Here is a 20,172-nt window from a genome sequence, read left to right as displayed (position 1 = left end):
CACCTAAATTACTTTTCATTAGATGTTTGGAAACAAAATTTGTAAATTTTCTAAATCCTTGTTGAGTTTCTCACATTTTGAAATTGTTTAAATATTTTGCATATGAAAAAATTCTGAAAAATTCTTTCCCTATAAAATTTTATAACAAAAACACCACTTGATATAACATTTTTTCACATGAACATCTTTCTGAAAAAATAAAAAATGGAAATCCCTTTAAACATATATTCTTCATCCATCAGGTACTACAGGTAAGATTAACATTCACCTGTAGGCAGCTTATATTCACATATGTCCTTAGTGGAGAAGGAAAGGGATATTAATGACTAGACCCAAATTTGAATTTCTTTGGTTTAAACTATATTTGGAACATTTTTCGTTCACACTTGAAAAACGGTGCAAATAATCTTTCTTGTCTTTTGTAAGTTTTTGTACCAATTACAGTAATAGAGGGGGAAGACAGTTATCAATTGATTAAGAAAAATTGAAATAGTTGTTCCACATTGTACCAGTTAAAAACATATACTATATCCACAATACCTGTCTCTGTAAAACAAGGAACACTCATGAGAAAAATTTGCGGAGCCAAAATTATTAAAATTTATTAAAAAAGAATATAGATTAAAAGTCTTTATTAATAATAATAATACCCAAGTATTTATTCATCCTTTTTGGTTTAAACACCCCTGATGAAGGTTATTCCAGTAAAGTGCTTTGGACATACCTAATTTATTTTAGTATTATTTCATTTTATATCGATTCAGTTGGTGCTGGCTTGCATGGACATTGTAGATAATTTCTGAGAATATGTTATTCAAATATTCATGATTTCATAATTCACCTGTGATATTTTGGCAAAATTCCTTAAAGCAGAGAAGACTTGTGTGAATTTAACTTATCAACAATTGTAAATATTCATGATTTCTGTAATTAGATGGGAGACAACTCTAACATTCTTACAGAATATTTTTTTCATGGAAAAGAGAAAATAGCTTGATATTTATTTGCTAAAAAAATAATCAGAGAATGTTACTTATATATTTAAAATAAAAATTATTCTTTTTCCATCTGTATTCAATACTAGTAGTAGATATAGTTTGGTACTTTATGGATATCAGTTTGAATTATATTGGTGCAGATCTGAATTTTCTAAGAAATGGATTATCACTTGAAATAGACTTAATATGGGATGTTTGATTTTTTTGTAAGGATTTTCAAATTCAAAATAAATATGTTTTGGGGTTTATTCATTAATCAAGAGTACACATACTTACTGTAAACTGGTGAATTGAATAAAAGTACATGTACACTTAAACAGTAATTGCTGTAAAATTTATTCATCACCTCAGAATAATATTTTAAGTTAGATTTCAAAAAAGTTTAAGACGGAAGAATTCTTCTTTTTGCGATTTTAGATAATTGATGTTTGTAAAAATTCCTTTGAATTTGTTTTGCCTTAAAAATTGTTCAAACAGATGGTATTAGCTGGCCAATATATTTTCTCTAAAAGTTATTTTTAGAAATATTATGATTTTGTTATGATATTCATCTATAACAATTTGTATCTGTTCTAACTGTTGTTTTCTTATTCAATAATCCTACAGTAAATAAATGGAGCTAACTGTTGTCTGCAACAGTAAATCTTAGTATGATCATATCTTGCTTGTGGTAATCTGAGTCACTTAAATGGTTTGGCATGTTTTTCCAATACAGTTATTGATATGATCAAAAGTATATATGATTTTTGTTAGAAAGGTCAAAGACAAAAAAGTAATTAAAAGGAGGAGTTCAATTTAGTTACTATTATGATTTATATATTAATTACACTTATGATCTAAGGGTATCATGGATTAGCACAGGACATGATTTGATAGTTTTAAGATTATAACAAATGAAAACAGATGTGCATTTTGCTGCATATCACTGGATAGATGATACCTACATCTAAGTTGTGTAACCTTGTTTACCTACTTTCAGAGGATTTATAATAACTACAGAATCAATACTTCTCTAATTATACCCCGCTTTAAAAAATGGGGGGTATACTGTTTTACCTCTGTCTGTCCTTCCGTCAGTCAGTCCGTCCGTCCCTCCGTCCCATGAATATTTTTCTCAGGAACTACAATACAAGGATTTCTGAAATTTGGTTTCAGGGTTTATCTAAGTCAGCTATACCGTGTGATGCGTTTTCAGATTGATCACTCAACAACTTCCTGTTTACCGAACACTTGTATGATTTTACACATGATAGCCAAGTTGAAAATTTTCGTCACATTTTTCTCAGGAACTACAATACAAGGATTTCTGAAATTTGGTTTCAGGATTTATATAAGTCAGCTATACCGTGTGATGCGTTTTTAGATTCATCACTCGACAACTTACTGTTTACCGAACACTTGCATATTTTTACACTATTAATATTATCCACTTGCGGCGGGGGTATCATCAGTGAGCAGTAGCTCGCAGTTTCACTTGTTTTTACTCAATTAACCTTTTCCTGACTTGTTGATTCTTTTTATTCAATCAACTTGTGATTTGTTTGATTTCAGTTCTTAATTGGTCAAAATTCTATTAAGACTAAAATTTTCTTGCTTTCCTTTGAAGCTCTTATTGTGACTTCATCATGATAAAATGCGACCACGCCTGATGATGTCTTGTAGAAATAAAATTGAGAATGGAAATGGGGAAAGTGTCAAAGAGACAACAACCCGACCAAATAAAAAAACAACAGCAGAAGGTCACCAACAGGTCTTCAATGTAGTGAGAAATTTCCGCACCGGAGGCGTCCTTCAGCTGGCCCCTAAACAAATATATACTAGTTCAGTGATAATGAACGCCATACTAATTTCCAAATTGTACACAAGAAACTAAAATTAAAATAATACAAGACTAACTAAGGCCAGAGGCTCCTGACTTGGGACAGGCGCAAAAATGTGGCGGGGTTAAAAGAACACATCTTTTTGCAGGTGGTTTGAAAAGAAAGATTAGATTGTCTGCATATCGTCTTAAAATCATTAGAGAAACAGATGCCACCACCAAATATCATGCAATACAATATTTATCCACTCTTAACAGTTAAAAGTTAAATATCTCAAATGCTAGGAGAGCCTCACCCTTTAAATTTGAAAATTTAACTATCTCGAATGGATACATATCTTATCACTCTCTATGCAGTGGTAGAATCTATATATTTACTGTTTTAGATATTGATTTGAATCTTTGATAACATGCTTGTTCTTTTCCTTCTTCTCTCTATCCAATGTTTATCAAATAACAAACGAAAATGCAGTCATTGCCCTAAGGGTTGAATTATACATGTACCTACAACTGAAGAATTCACACAAGTGGTAATTTGCCAAAGTTTTGAGTATAGATAAGCATGTTGCTGATGTGAAAATTCTTGTAAATTGTTCTTTTTCTGTTGTTCACCACACGATTCCTGTCACTTACTGGTACCCTGTATAGTGTTTGTGTTATGTTGAGGCAACCATTATGTAACCTTCAATTTCTCCTTGTGTCTGTTTAGTGATTAGTACAGACAGCTTAACATAACTTAGGAGTCAAACAATGAAAGCGTTACAATAACCCCCTTCTTTGAAGTTATTTGGCACTCATTTTAGCTCATTTACCTAGAAGCACTGTAGAAGTCTAGATTGAAAGAATCATGTCTTGCTAAGAATCATACCTGTAAATTCTCCATGCAGAATTTGAGCGCAATAAGACCTAATTCATCTTTAATAAGATATTTTTTTAATTGAAACTTTAAATAGTATAAATGCAATGAAGGATTTGTAGGCTTCATATTTGACAACATTTAGTTGCCAAAAAACAAAACAAATTGAACCTTTTGTTCTTTTTTCTCATCACTATAATTGTGCAAGCCTAGATTTCAATCGTTTTAGAAACAGCAATAGTAAAAATATATTGACAGACTTGATCAACCTTCTTGAAATTGACAGTAAATTTAAAGAAGTTAGTTTAACCTTAACATAATCTATTAATTTGTAAGAAATCATGAAAAACACTGAAAAGTTAGACTTAGACCTTGAAAAATCTGTTTGGATTTGTTTTTGAATTGTCAGGTTGCACTCCTTCATGTTAAACCTACTTCTCTTTATATTCATAAGTGTGCATGATATAAAAAACAGGGAAATGAATGTGAAAGTTTTATGTTCATCTTGCTTCTTCTCGACCCCTTCTTATTCAAGTATGAGGAAATGATATACACAATTGATAAGTACACTTCTAAAAAATGTGCAAAAGGAAATAAGATAAAATTAGATAAATAAACAGACAGGAAAGGCTCTGAGTACTGAGTCATTGTATTATTATAAACACCCAAAATAAATTAGATATTGTCTGTTTCAAAAATTATATCATTTTAGCCATTTATTATTAAAATTGTTAAATTGCTTTGCCAATTTCATCTGTTAGAATAATTCATCCCTTTGTTAAATGGTCATATTATAATAACACATGGGGTTTATATTGTATACAGCTCGACTGGAAGCTTGCACATTTTTATGCAAGAGAAATTGATAGATTGTTCTCAAATAAATTATCAGTACCGGTAATTAATCATGAAAACTGATTGTTTACTTGATCAATTTATAAATTGATTGATTGATAATGATTGATTTAGGTTGATTGATTGATTGATCTATTTGATAGTTTCAGTCAGTGTTTCTTTTGTTGCTATCAGATGCAATGTGTTTCTGCAACATTGCCCCTTTTTCATGTACCTGTTTCTTATATCTTACTTTATATTCAGATTAAGTTTCCTTTCCTAACACAGTCCCTCCTCTCCCCCAATACCATCACCCCTTAAATTTCCTATCTTGTAAGAGAATTAACTGTGAAAAGATTTTTAACTAGAACACAATTTTATTAAGGGGCCAGCTGAAGACCAACTCCAGGTGTGTTGAAGACCTATTGGTGGCCTTTGGCTGTTGTCAGTTCTTTGGTCTGCTTGTTGTCAGTTCTTTGGTCTGCTTATTGTCAGTTCTTTTGTCTGCTTGTAAGTTCTTTGGTCTGCTTGTTGTCATTTCTTTGGTCTGCTTGTTGTCTCTTTGACATATTCTCCATTTCCATTCTTAATTTTATGCTCTAGTTGAATTCTTGACAGTAATTTCATTCCTGATACCTGGACATCATATTGACCAGCATAAATCATTTAAAAGAGAAAGACCTCTTTGTGACCTTTAATGTTAACATGCCGATGGACAGAGTAAATTAAATAAAACCAGTCATCTTTAAAACACACCAGGATATAATTGATTTAGTTATTGTAGCTAATTAATTTTACTCTTTTGTGATAATATGATTGACCAATAATTATTGGAATTGCTCACTTGACCTCATGTTGACCTGCGAGATAATTGAATTTAGCACATAAAAATGATCAGTTGTAATTGTTTGCTGTACAATATTGATATTGGTTACTCATTCACTCATCTGAAGTTCTATTTCCAAAGTTTAGTCTTGTTAGCAGAATATGCAACAAAAAAAATATTGTATAAAGTACTAATGGGAGTACAAAAATTGAGAATGGAAATATATAATATGTCAGAGAGGACAACCCGACCAAAGAGCAGAGAGCAGCCCCAGGCCACCAATGAATCATCAGTGCAGTGAGAAAATCTTGCATTTAGAGTCAGAGTTGGGTGGTCATGTTGCCCATTGTTGTGGTGACCACACCAATGGGCAACATGACCACCCAACTCTGACGGTTCCAACACCCAGGACCCTCCCCCTGGATCCGCCACGCCACTGAAATTATTTCAGTGGTGGATCCAGGGGGAGGGTCCTGTGTGTTGGAACCCCCCCTTTTTTTTAACGTTTAATGCATTTGAATTGGGACATATAGTTGGATCCCCCCCCTTTGTCCTGGGTTGAGAACACACTTTTTAAAATCGCTGGATCCGCCCCTGTATTTTGTCGACATAAAATTAAGATGTTAACCACTGTATGTCAACCTTATATTCTTGTTCATATTCTTTCTTTTTCTTTGGCAATATTGTTGTCTTTTCTTTGTCAACTTATGATTTTTATTTTATTGCCAGTTTAGTATATTCAAATACTTTCTCCTGTAAATCAGATTGTGTTTCAGGTTTCATGGCATTCTTTTATAGTTGTGTATTACCTTGGGTGTTGTTTATTTGACACTTATCACATCAAACGAATATTATTACCAGAAAATTATTACAGTATTATGTAATTTTCAAAGAAATGTGGGAGAAAGTGATTAGTCATAAGGAGATCATCAGTAAAATGTTCATATAACATTAGAGAATTGGCTACTGTGTAGGTTGTCTGGAAATGAATAGGTTCTAGTGGAATCAGTGGTTGGCATTCTATTTATAGGCTCTTAGGAATCAGCAGTTTACAGTCTATTTATAGATTCTGGTGGAATCAGTGGTTTGCAGTCTAGTATAGGGTCTGTGGAACAAATGGTCTTAGGGAATGATTCAACAACATGATCAAAAGCAGAAAACAGTCAAAGGCCACAAATGGGTCTTCAACACGGTCTTGTGGAATCAGTAATCTATAATTTAAAATCAGTGGATACAAACTTTTTATTGGATCTTGTGGAATCATATTGTTTATATTGGTATATTTAAAAATCTGCAATGTTAATCATCTTTTCTAAATTTAGAGCTGTGTATTTAATTCCTTGTAAACCAAATAATGAGAAAGAAAATATAGGTAAATAAATGGGAAATTATAACTTTTTGATTTTCATTAACTTCAGTGTTCTCAGACCATTTAGGTTTTATATTGTTACTTCTAATAAATTATCCTTTAAACATATAGTCCTATTATGCCATGATTTTGTCAACTCTACCCTCTATTATTAAGGTTTAAATTAGCTCTTCCTATTGTGGCAATTGTAGGTATACATAGGTATCAGTAGACCGAGATCTTTATAAAGCTAATTGTGTGATGTTCAGGGGGTAATGTTTTGGTACCTAATATATCAAACAGATATATATTGTGATGGGATAGCACACCTGATGGTTTATTATCTACCTGTAATTATATGCATGAATGGACATAGTTAACATATTTCTGTGTTTAATAACTTTATAGATCTTTATCTTTGGTTGATAAAACATCTTATTTTATAAGGTTATAATCCTTTTTAAGCTGTTTTTTCGAGCTATAAAAACAAATATTTTTTATTTAGAGGGTATGATACAGTGAACTCTGGACATGTTGATTCTTTAAGAAAAAAGTAGATAATTCTATCACAAGAAATTAAGGCCAATCAACTTCATTGAGCTCAGAATGAAAATATTCTTATACCATTTTATGCTTGTTGGGTCTCCATTTTGGTTTTTTATATTTTGGAGAATAAGTGTGAGCTTTGGACAGTTTCTTTTCAATTTGTTTGCTACTTTTACAGACTAGTGGATTTTGAGCTAAACATATATGGACTCTCTCCTATTGTTAAACTGTTGTTTACCCTGGTAAATGTCTGCTGGTTACTTGAGGGGGGATAGGAGGGGTCCTGATCCCAAAATCCTGGGCTTAAAAACATGAAATCCCGAAATCCTGAACTTAAAAACATGAAATCCCGAAATCCTGGGCTTAAAAACATGAAATCCCGAAATCCTGAACTTAAAAACATGAAATCCTGAGTTCCCGAAATTCGAATAAAGAATTCCCGGATCACGAAAGGGTCATTCCTGAAATCCCAAGCTTAAAAAACACCCGATCCCAGAGTCCTGATAAAGGTCATATCCCCCCTCTTACTTTTGTCATCAGATTGCTGTCTCCTAGACATACTACTACAACTCATTTTGTGATACATAAACAAGGTCGAGCATCATGATGTTTTTCATCTGGCCTAACATACTTTCATTTTCTTTTTCTATTACCCATAGAAATAGTAATCAACCTAAGAAGTCGATCTTATATTACTTATATAAGGGTTGACGACAATACTTATGTTTTATTTACATGACAAATATTTTATCTGAAGTGTAAGGGTGTACAAACATACATAAAAAGTAATTGGGAAAAGTCAGTGTGGGAGAGATATACAAATATATGTTTTTATCAATATACTGATGAAAATAAATATGGGAAGTTATGTATGCTTTTGAATGAACAATTTAAATTATTGGACAGAGTTACTGAAGCTGTATAAATATATTCACCTCTTTCAAAAAAAGTTATATGACAGATTAATGTAAAATGAATTTAGAGATCAACATTTTAGTGACAAATGCATAAAGTTTGGATCAAAGAGAGGAGTCAGAAAATGTTTGTCAATCATTAAAATCTAAATGGCATGAAGGATTGGGAAATTAATTATTAATATAAATGTGCAAATAACACTCCAGCAAATTTCATTCAATTAAGTTTGTGGTTTTATTGAATAGAAATAAATTGATATTCTGCATGAAAACATGATTCTGCAACCAGATGGTGATACCTGTTACTCATCTGTATCAAGTGGCAGTTTATGCTTACATAATGATGTGCTGTAGAATCAAACATTTGATTGACCTTGATTGACTGAAGAGCAGAAGATATTTAATTCTTACCTGGAATTTTTACAATTTGATGAAACATTATCCCAACAAAGAATTGAAAATAAGAATTAATTAAACCTGCTTCAGTTGAATCTGAATCAGTCGAATGTTTTTGATTTAACTTATAGGCTAAATATTGATCAGAAAGTAAAAACGACCAAGAAATGTAACACATTTTCTGTTGTGTACATTCCTCAGACATTACTTGGTATAGATTTCTGTATTTTCCTAATGATATTATTATGAAATAATACGAAAATGGTTTTGTGGTGATAGATGCGGCAATTTAACACAAATGAACATCTCTTTTATCCAATTGCCGAGTGTTTGTTTATTTGTGCTTTTGTGCTCCGAGCCAAGTTGTGAAATTAGTGCATCGAGAAAGATGAAGAAGTGAGATTTACCAGTTTAAAAGTTTGAAATAGATAGATAACTTCTGCATCCTTAGTGATGTATAGTATTCTTGGGGAAGGCATGTTTTTATAAATATTGATGTGAATTATATTCATCTAGAGAGCTATGAGATCACGTAATAATGCTGAGAGAAAATATTACAATGTATCATAGAATGTTACAATTCTATCCAAATGGATAATTAGGAGTCTGAACTTTTTTATTCATGAGGACTCTTATAAAATTTGGAATGTATTTTTCCTGTTATACCATTCATAAATACTATAACTCGTAGAAAAATTAAAGTGTGATAAATTAAACAGTTTTATAACCTGGAAATTACGGCAACCAAATTTTGTTATGTAAAGGATTATTTGTAGTGGAGGAAATATAAAGGATATCAATATTAGATACATACGATCGTTCATGGGTAAAGTTGACATTTGACAATGTTTTGTGTTTCATTATACTGCGGAGAGTGGGTCAGATTGTTCTAACTGTTTGTGATCTTCATATGATATCAATTTAATATTGAATTGGATCAATTATAGGAAACATATGAAATATTACTACAATATTGATTTTCATCCCCAACGTGGAATTCTAAAAATAGAAAGTCAATTGCATACTTGAGTGAAAAATGTTAAATTGTGACGAAGCTTATAATGTCCATACTTCTTAATGAGGAAACAAATTAGTAAATATTTGTCCAGTAGTGAGGACAAATGTTCAATTGGTTTATGATTAAATATTGTATATTTTTGAAATGAAATTTCAGAAAATAGAAAGGATATCCCGTGTTATTGAAAATAGGACATGTATTTCTTAAATAGGATATTAAGGAAATGCAGTGAGATTAATCATTGTTATGAAATTAATTGTTTAGTATGTTAACTAAGTGACTTAGTAAACTGTTTTAAATTCCGATAATTCATTTTGAATTTATTCTAAGTGCCTTACAATTCAGAAGTTTGGATTAATTCACTAAGAAGGATTATACAACATAATCATGTATTTTGTTTTGTGATATAGAGAAATATATTCCATTTACAAAATGACACAACTTGTTTTCCATGCAAATGAATTCCATTTTCCGAAGTTATTGGTGTTTTGATTGCTATGAGTTGGAAAGATGCATTTAGGTGATTGCTATAGATTTGCAGACGACAGGAAGTAGATTTTAGTGAAGACATGTGATAGTCATGTGACTTACAGAATGTAAAACAAAACATATTTTTCTATTTTCTTGGATGTACATATTTGTTGGTTATTTTGAATAACGTTTAGTTGATAAATACATTTTTGACGGAAATTTTAACAATGAGGCGATTACGAAGAAGAAGTCGTATGACATCATCGTCCTCAAATTCATCAATTACATCTAGAAACTTTGCCCAACAGCGGGCAAAATTATTTGATAACATGCCGGACCACACGAACATGATCTTTATCATGACGGTTGCCCGATTCGTGCTGGCCTTTCTATTGATATCGAGCTGGATACTACGAATATTTGCTTATATAGTACTGTTCATAACCATCTATTGTATGAAGTTCTTTGACTTAATGGTTTATCTTTTTCACAGGGTATTTAGTACGGAACCAGATAGGATCAACCAGAACCCAGACTACACTCATATAGAAGGTAAGTCTAAAAGATGTTTTGATGATCATGAAATGAATGTAACATAGTGATCTGTGGGAAAGGGGGGGTTGTTGACGATCCATTTGCTTCCATAATAATCTTTCATTGTGTGTGTGTTCTTCGTAAGTCCAGCTTTATATTTGAAACTGTTTCTGCTCTTGAACTATTTCCTTTAAAATGCTCATCTGGAAAAGAAGCATGATTTTTATCACACAATTATAAAGTACGGTGGCAATATCATAGGCTATCCAGGGGGCCCTCAGGTGACCCCCCCCCCCCTTTTCGTAGGAAAAAATTGGCCTTCCTAAGATTTACTGGTCCTTGTTGTTTGATGTGCACATACGGTAGATAGAGTTCTCATCATAAGCTTCAATGAAGTTGGCCTGAAAAATGTTATCCTAAAATTCAGACAAATTCCTGATGTGTGATTAAAAAATCCTGAAATCCAATCAAATAAAAGGTATAAAAAAGGCACAATCTTTCTATCCATTCTACAATGTTCTCTGTTTATCATGTTTATCAAGATGAATTGATTTTAAATAAAGTGGTATTTGTTGGTGTAGTATCTTATTGAGATTAAAGATACAATAAACAAGAGGGATGATTTGGCAGACTTTCATCACAGTGTCTTCTATCATATTGAAGTAAATATAAGGATGTTGTTTAATAAACTCAATTTCACTTTATGATCTGTAACAATCATGTAAATTTCACACCAAAGAGCAAAAAGACCTTTAAATATAAGGGCAAAAGATGAAAGAAATTTCACATTAAAAACACTGATAAACCTCAGTCAACTAAGTTTTCTAGAGTTTTATGTCAGCATTAATAGTTATCCTACGATAACGCGGTTTGTCAGTGTAAGATCACCCCGATGGCCGGAGGCCAGAGGATGATCTAACACTGACACACCAAGTCCCAGTGGGATAACTATTTTACATCCCAGCTGTTTTAGGTTAGACGAAAAACCACTAACAATTCATTAAATCTAGTTTAGAACGCCACACAACCATTATAATATACTTTATACATTACTATATGATTTATACCCTGCACACGATGAGTAGATATCAAACAATGTCAACTCGCCCCCCCTGGCCAATCGGCCCAACCTATATCGCCACTTTATGAAAAAAATCGCCCCACTCTTGTTTACCGACTCCCCTCACTTTTGAAAAAGTGTAAAATCAAACTGAACAATCACTGACAACTCACTTTTTAACGAAAAGGGTTAAAACCCCACTGACCAAAGGTCTGCCAACTCGCCCCACTTATAAAAATATCTTGCTTCCTTAAAGTATGTTAAATTCAATAGTTCGTATCCAGTCGTCCTGGTGTAGTGGTTGTGTTGTGGCTTGATATGCTAAAGGTCTTAAGTTCGAATCCCAGCATATACACTGGATTTTTTTATGTGAATTTTGATACATAGTCTTTTCCGTTTAATTGTATATGTATTTCATTATAACTTTTATAGTGGATTTGACATTCTCGCCAAAGTGTTACAGAACAAAGGAAAGCATGCATAACAAAGACACTCACACTGGGGTGATCTGGTAGGGGTGATCCGGCTCAGATCACCCCAGCCCTGTTAGAACAAATGAGATAGGATGTAACTTTAAAGACAAACTTTTACTACACCTTCAACCAATATGTAATATTTCCTTCATTCTTTCTATCCATTCTATGAATTGATTCTAAATAAAGATGTATTTGTTGTGATAGTATCTTATTGAGATTATAGATGCTATAAACAAGAGTGATAATTTGGCAAACATTCATGAATATACATCTTTGATCATATAGAAGTAAGGATGTTGTGTAATAAAATCAATTTCAATTTATGATCATGTTAATATCACACCAAAGAACGAAAAAACCCTTTATTAATAGGGGTGAAAGATTAAAGAAATCTTATAAACTAATGAAACTGACTATATAGTATTAAGTTTGGCTCATTGGTGAAGGAATGCTCACCAACAATGCTTAAATCCTCATCATTTGAACAAGTCCAATAATTGTCTCATTGGCAAATCATACCACATCCCTTTAGGTTTGAGTTCATGGTTGAAATTAGTCTGGGTCTAAGGTCCTGGACCTGTCTTTTCTAGGAGAGGACTTTTTATTTTTAAATTACAAAAGTCTAGGACCTTCCATTCTTAACCCTGATGCTTTATTCAAGACTGTTGATTTCTTATGGAAGACCTTTCACTTAAAATGTTGAATTGTCCTGGACCTTTCACTATTAAACCTAATTTGAACCCCTGTGGGGGATCCAGGGGGGGTCTAGGGTTGGAACCCCCCTTTTTGGGGATGATCAATGCATTTAAATGGGAGCATATAGTTGGAACCCTTTCTTTACTCTGGGTTGGGAACCCCCCTTTTTAAAATTGCTGGATCCGCCCCTGAACCCCTGTTTAAAATAAAATAAATTGAAGAATCTCTGTAAACTAAGTGTTCTAATTGTTTTATCCCAGCACTGTCAGGGGCGTAGCTAGGTACTCAGTCAACTGTAGGCACCAATCGGCAGGGGGTCTGGGGGCCGCTTAAGGCCCCTAGTAGATCCAGGGCAGAGCCCTGGTAGGGGGTTCAGGGGGGCGAAGCCCCCCCGACGGAAAACGGTTTTCAGCGTTTTAGCTGCAAAATTTTATGTACAAAATGTTAAATTTACTGGTTGTTTAATCAAGAAAATTATAATGTACATGATGAAAAGTTCGAAGTATTATGAATTATAATTTACCATAACATCTGACTGGTGAATTAAAAATATAAACGCAGTACAATCGGAAATGATATTAAAAAAAAAAAAAAATACAATATGCATTGCCCAACGTAGATCAGCCTATTCCTCTAATTAAGCAGTACAACCTGTTTGGTATTTTCATATCTCTGATTTTAATTTGATTAACAGTACATATTGGCTATCATTCCTTAAAAAAAAGGCACGTAAACAATGATTTTACTTTATAATAAAACTATCCTTTTGGCTAGACATCAACCATCAATCTTTTGATTCTTAAACCTTCACCGAAGTCACACAAACATATACACACAATAGTCGATGCCTTATGCAAAAGTTCTGTTCTGTTCATACTATCGTTACATAATTCAAGAAATTCATATGTCTTTATATCCTCTACTTTAAAATCCCTACCTGCTTAGGAGTTTGAAAATTGTGGTCATCAACGCAGATAAGGGAGTTCCCAAAATTACTGGAAACTAGTTGATTGATTGATTTTCATAAATATTTATGCGAGTTCAGGATTTATATAAATAAATATGCAAGTTAAGCATAATTTGTTTTTAGCAATAAATACAACAGGGATCTAGGTCCTGTTATAAGTGTCGTAAGGGACGAAGGTCTAGAAATTTTAAGATGCCATGCATTGCAATTGAAAAATGATGGATTTATATTGGATAGGAGCAGAAATTTTGCCTTTCGGCAGACCAACTACGAACTCATCAAAGAGTAGCATTCTCTCTACAGCTAGGCGTCGGATTTAATGTCCCCATTCTAACCAGACGTGACTGTGTATTTATACATCCTGTACAGCCAAACAGACGAACAACATTGGCAAGGGTTTTTATTGTAGGTCGGGTGAAGACAAAGTGGAAAGCTAGTTGAAAATTAACAACAACTAATTAAAAAAATCATGTGTCTAAATTGAGCTTCATTCAAGTTTTTATTGACAGAAGTGAAACTATCTGAACCAAAGTTCTTGTTTAGTTTCTATAGAAGTACGTAAAATCATATAAAACATTAAATTCTATCCAATATTCCATTCACTAAGGACGAGAGACTAGTGTACAAATGACATTCGATGAAAGAGTATTGACAACTTCACTGGCTTTCATCTACAGATAACGTACGTTGTTTATAATGTTTTTTAATAAAAAAATTATTTGTGCAAAAATTATGTGTAGGCACGTGCCTATAGTGCCTAACGGCAGCTACGCCCCTGACTGTAAAACCAAACTTTTACCTCACCTTCACCCAATATGTAATATTTCCATCAGAATGTTATGTACATATCAATCAGAACTGTCAGTTAAAACACAATTAACAGATGCTCTATAACATTGTCTATAAACATTGATGTTTGGTAACACATTTGTCAATACAGTTAAACTAAGTTGGCTTGAAATTGTACTCTCTCCCCTCCTGCATGTATGCTGTTTTGAGCTAATGCCCCAAAAAAATGCTAATAGTATATTTCTGAGAGAAGAAATGGGCTTTTAATATTAAATTTAAAGTGATCAAATCTATAAAAACAATACTTGTATTGAAATATGGGCTGTTCTAAGAAAAAATGTATTTAATGACCACTTGTTACCAAAATCAAGCAATTTTATCGTAAATTCACATGATTTTTACAGTGGTGGCCATCTTTTTCTTTGGGTGAATACACTTTTTAATTCAAAATGCAGAAATATCTACGATAATTATTCTAGTCTTGAACAAACATTGTTCGTCTTTCCTCCATGATAGGATTAATTGATAAGTTTCAATTTGCCTTTTTTGCAGTTACGCCTCTCAGATACAACTGATAAGTAGAGAAATTCCAATCCAATTTTATTTAGTTTTAGACATGACTTGATCAGTCAAGTCAGGTGCAAAATAAGCAAAAGGTTCTCTATGACATTGTTAAACAAGAATGTGTCAAAAGTACACGGATGCCCGACTCGCACTATCATTTTCCATGTTCAATGGACCATGAAATTGGATAAAAAATATAATAAGGCATTAAAATTAGAAAGATATTATCATAGGGAACATGTGTACTAAGTTTCAAGTTGATTGGACTTCAGCTTCATCAAAAACTACCTTGACCAAAAACTTTTAACCTGAAACATGCATTTTCATTTTTTATGTTCAGTGGACCGTGAAATTGGGGTAAAAAGTTTAATTTGGCTTTAAAATTAGAAAGATCATATCATAATTATATAAGGAACATGTGTACTAAGTTTCAAGTTGATTGGACTTCAACTTCATCAAAAACTACCTTGACCAAAAACTTTAACCTGAAGGGGGACAGACGGACGGACGAACGGACAAAAGACAAACAGACCAGAAAACATAATGCCCCTCTACTATCGTAGGTGGGGCATAAAAATGTAATCATGTAAATGAATGCATGATCAGTGACAAAAAGCAGGACTGATTTAACATTACATAGGATCAAAAGACAAATTGATTTGAAACTATGTGCTTTATGTTTTAACAAATTAACCTGCTGAAAAAAAGAAAGAAATAGGGTCAATGCTTAGATGGCAACACCTTTGTTTTGGCATCTTGTAGCTAACAGATTATGCAGATGTTAGTACAATCCTTTTGTTTTAACCAATATCTGTTACTGTATGAATAAAAACGAGAGGTTAACGAGAAAGCAATGCAATGACACATATATAACTGCTAGATTTTTTCATGTGTTTGTGGTTAGGTTGCTGTCTTATTGATGTTAAATACCCAACATCTTTTTTTAATAATTCATACCTTAATTGGCCGCAATGCATTGATGCAAATAACTTCTTGATATGTGTACCGGTATGTTTTTGTATGTGATTGGGTTGCTGTCTAAAATATAATTGATTAATAATAAATTAGGTAGATGAAATTTATCCACTAAGTTTTTTCATAATTCATATTTACATTGGAGAAGCTACAAATATTTTGGTTTAATTTGGCTTCCAATTTTGTGACATATATAAATACTTTGATGGGGTAATATTCTTTCCATAATCATTAACCTACCTTAATGCTATGGTATGTAAGTAAGTGGTTGTCAAGATGTTGGGTCATAGGAAACTTGTTGTTTTTATTGTAATTTGATGATGTGTTTAAGTCTGGTGAACTTCAAAGGAAAACAACAATAACATTAGGATTATAAGTCGGCTGGTTAATTGCTCATGAAATAATGTTTTGCTTTTCTGAAAATATTTTTTCCAGCCCATGTAATTAATTGGCAGAATTAATAGACTGAAGCCTCCCTCAAATTCACTATCAGTATTCTGGATAAATGAAAAATTTCCCCTGACACTGTATATTTTCTGATACAACAGTGTTTTCTCTAGAAGTGTGTCTAAAAGGGAAAGATTGTGGTCAGGAATTTTGAAAGGGTGGGGAATAAGAAAAACAAAAATTTTAAAGGATCTGGGTCTACATGTTGGCATGTGAACACAGCCTTTCATAAGCCCTCTAGGGAAATCGTTGTGTAATTTATATCAATATGTGCCGTGCCTGACCACTGGAATTTTTGTGCATTTTTTCGCTAAATATGTAACTTGCCTAAAGCCTTTTCATTGACTTTTCTGTTGCTATGATTGTGAGGTTAAGACATTTACTCGTAAATCAATGGAATTTCTCATTACCCAATCTTTATGGAACTTATAGTTGTACACATCTCATAAGAATTTAGAGTATTTACTAAATTAAATGTTTTGATACATTTTTGTGCAAAGAAGTTTTATTATACAATTTTAAAGCCACTTTGATTAAATGGTGTAGCATGTTATAGTTAAACTTCTTATTTCACGAAAACTTTGCATCATGGGATGCTTGTTTATGTGGAATTATGAGATTATTATATAAGGTCTATCGTTTTATATTCATTTAATTGAATCCTGCTGATAATACGTGATAGAAAAAGGATATGGGGTATTTTTTCTTGATGCAAAATCAGTACATGCACAGCAAAAACACACAAAAATTAAAGGAACAGGAATAAAAAGTAAAATCACAAAAATACTGAACTCAATCAGAAAGTCCATAATCACATGGCAAACTCAAATGACAAAACACATTAAAAACCAATGAAAAAGAACTGTCATATTCCTGACTTGGACCAGGCATTTTCAAATGTAGAAAATGGTGGATTAAACCTGGTTTTAAAGCGCTAAACCTCTCACTTTGATGACAGTCGCATCAAATTCTGTTATATTTACAATGATGTGTGAACTAAACAGACATAATAAATAAAATAGTCTAAATATGGGTACACCAGTCATCAAAAAAATGATTTTCAATAAAAAAAAAAATCCACTATTGAAACCATTTCATTAGGCTTACCATAAATTTTTAAAATTTCCTGATTTCAATATAACTGTTCCATAATATGTCAAGTGGTTTATTTTTAAAAGTTTAAATTTTGCTATTTCTAGTGCAATTTTGTTCTGTTCTACATTTTTATTTCCACCGTTCTCATTCCCCTAAATAAACTATTTTACAGAAATAAATTATAGATGTCCTGGATAGCAACTTTTCATGGAGCTACGAAAATTAGTATGCAAATGATATGAGAAATTTTTAATAAAGCATGTGACCTCTTTTTACTTTAGGGAACTCTGACTATATCTTTTCAAACAATTGTTTTTCCAAACTACTATTTGATTATGTCTTTAAACACTTGATCTCAAATAAACCCTGTATAACCATAAAGTTACCCTATCTTTGAAATGAACTTTGTCATGTAAAATCAGGGTCCTCTAATGAAAATGAGTGAGGCATTCTAGTGAGAGATTTAGCTAGCTATATACCAGGTTTACTCCACCATTTGATACCTAAGAAAATGCATGTACCAAGTCTGGAATATGACAATTGTTATCCATTAGTTTGATATGTTTGAGATGTTGGAGATTTTGATTTTGCCATTTGATGATTTGAATTTTCTTTGGCGTTTGGTATTTTTGTTATTTTACTTTTTCTTAAATTTTATGTATAAATAAAAAGATAGAATAAACAAATCATAGAGTGAAAAAATGTTCAGTTCTCAATCTTTTTCTTACTGAAAGATGATTAACTATTGGCAAAGTCTTCTGGGATTACATAATGCTAACAAATTACAAATTTTCATAAAACTTGAACGTAGAATCATTTTGAGATAGCGGTTAATTAGTCTGCTGTGATGCTGATGTCCTAACGAGCAGGCATAACATCAACCTGGTTATTGTTCCAATGTGTCGTGCATTTGGTAAAATCAGATGTGAATTTTTGAAAATTTTCCAAAAAATATTTTTTAGCTGCCTTTACTACATCACACTTTTATTTGATAAAAGTGCAAATTTTTAAGAAAGTTAAGATAGGGAATTGCTCAATATTTTCATCATTATATAGTTAAGTAAACTAGTTTGAAATGGCCCCTTGTATTTCTTCTGACAAAGTCATTACTCCTTCAGTAAACTTCCCTTTTTAATGTTACACTTAAAAAGTATGAACCATTCATGTGCTACAGAGACAATACCTTATATATTTTTACACCATAAATTGTCCATGTGTCAACAAATTTTCTTGCAAATGGTCCATTTATTAGCAGTAATTATACTCTTTTCCTTTTCATTGAGTTTCTGTTATGATTAATTTGGATTTGGCCATTAAAATTTTTTACAATACATAGTAATGCTGTTTCTTGTACAACTATTTCTGCGTTTATTAATGATGAGCAAAGTTCTCTCTGTATAAAGATTTTTGAAGAAAACAAAACTGGTTTTGGGAAATCCTAGGATAGGTTAACTAATCTGCATAAAGCACCTTCACTTTAACAATTCTGTGTATAACAGATTACCTGTTAACAACTTCTTAAAAAGTCTCGTAACAGATAATTAGAACTGACTGATGGCAAAATATAGTAAATAGATCATTGGTAAATTCTGTACTCTTATAGAGCGTATCCTAACTCTGTTTGACCGACATAATTTCAGACAAAAGTTCATTTGACACAGGCTGTTTTATAAATTGAATACTGAATATTTCTAAAAAAAAAAAAAAAAAGAGAGGGGAGAGGGTTAACTGGTTTACATTTATATGTGTATTTGTTTTTGCCTTAAGGTTTAAGTCATGTTTTTCTTCAGAACTACAAATCAGAGTGTCACATATATATAAAGGGTTTATGATTCTGTTACTCTGTCATGCCACTAAGATAAAATTATAAAATGACAATAATGACAAAAGTCTTGTGTAGGTAAAGATAAACAAATTCATACTGTTGACACCCTTGTCCCTATGCCCAAAATTGGTTCCATTCTCTTAACTTTAGTTTGTATCAACGAAATGATATGAAGTTTTAACACAATGTCTTTAACAACAGAACTCTGATCAAGTTCTAAATTAGGTGCTGTAACTTTTACTCTTTATCAGTTCACACAAGATAATATTTCTGTAATTGGGGTAGGCTAAAGACCAAAAGTATGAAAGCTAGACATGTTCATTAGTAGCAAAAAACATGGCATAAATATAATAACCTGAACAAGGTTGGCTATATATGAAGCTTTATTTTGAAATTAACAATTAAAAATTCTTTTAGGTATGGAATAATACAGTTTAAAAAAATGTAATGTGTTCCTTCCTTTATTTTCAGGTGTTCTTCATCAGTTAAATGAAAGCAGGTCGCAGCTAGAGGAATTGTGGGCAGCAAGGAAAATGAAACTAGACTTGTGTTTACAGCTGAGATTGTTTGAGAGAGATTCACTAGAGGTATAACACAAAGATATATAATGTATATTATTGTGGTGGTAACCTCTTTAGCCACACATCCATTGTGCATGCTAGTTCCTGTACATTTTAAAAAGTAATTTACAAATACATTAGAATTGTAAATGCTTCAG

General features: G+C 32.2%; 1 protein-coding gene across 1 annotated transcript in view; it reads left to right on the top strand.

The window, feature by feature from the left end:
- LOC134694142 (triple functional domain protein-like) overlaps positions 1–20,172 on the top strand; it is a 72,075-nt gene that overhangs the window by 39,105 nt on the left and 12,798 nt on the right. The window contains exons 17-18 of the mRNA XM_063555138.1: positions 10,520–10,578; positions 19,926–20,041. Coding sequence (XP_063411208.1) covers positions 10,520–10,578; positions 19,926–20,041 — 175 coding nt within the window. The remainder of the gene's footprint in view (positions 1–10,519; positions 10,579–19,925; positions 20,042–20,172) is intronic.

This window comes from Mytilus trossulus, chromosome 13 (assembly GCF_036588685.1).
Source record: "Mytilus trossulus isolate FHL-02 chromosome 13, PNRI_Mtr1.1.1.hap1, whole genome shotgun sequence".
In the NCBI taxonomy this organism is placed as follows: domain Eukaryota; kingdom Metazoa; phylum Mollusca; class Bivalvia; order Mytilida; family Mytilidae; genus Mytilus; species Mytilus trossulus.
The sequence above is the reverse complement of the archived record's forward strand: the minus strand, read 5'-3'. Positions and strand labels throughout refer to the sequence as shown.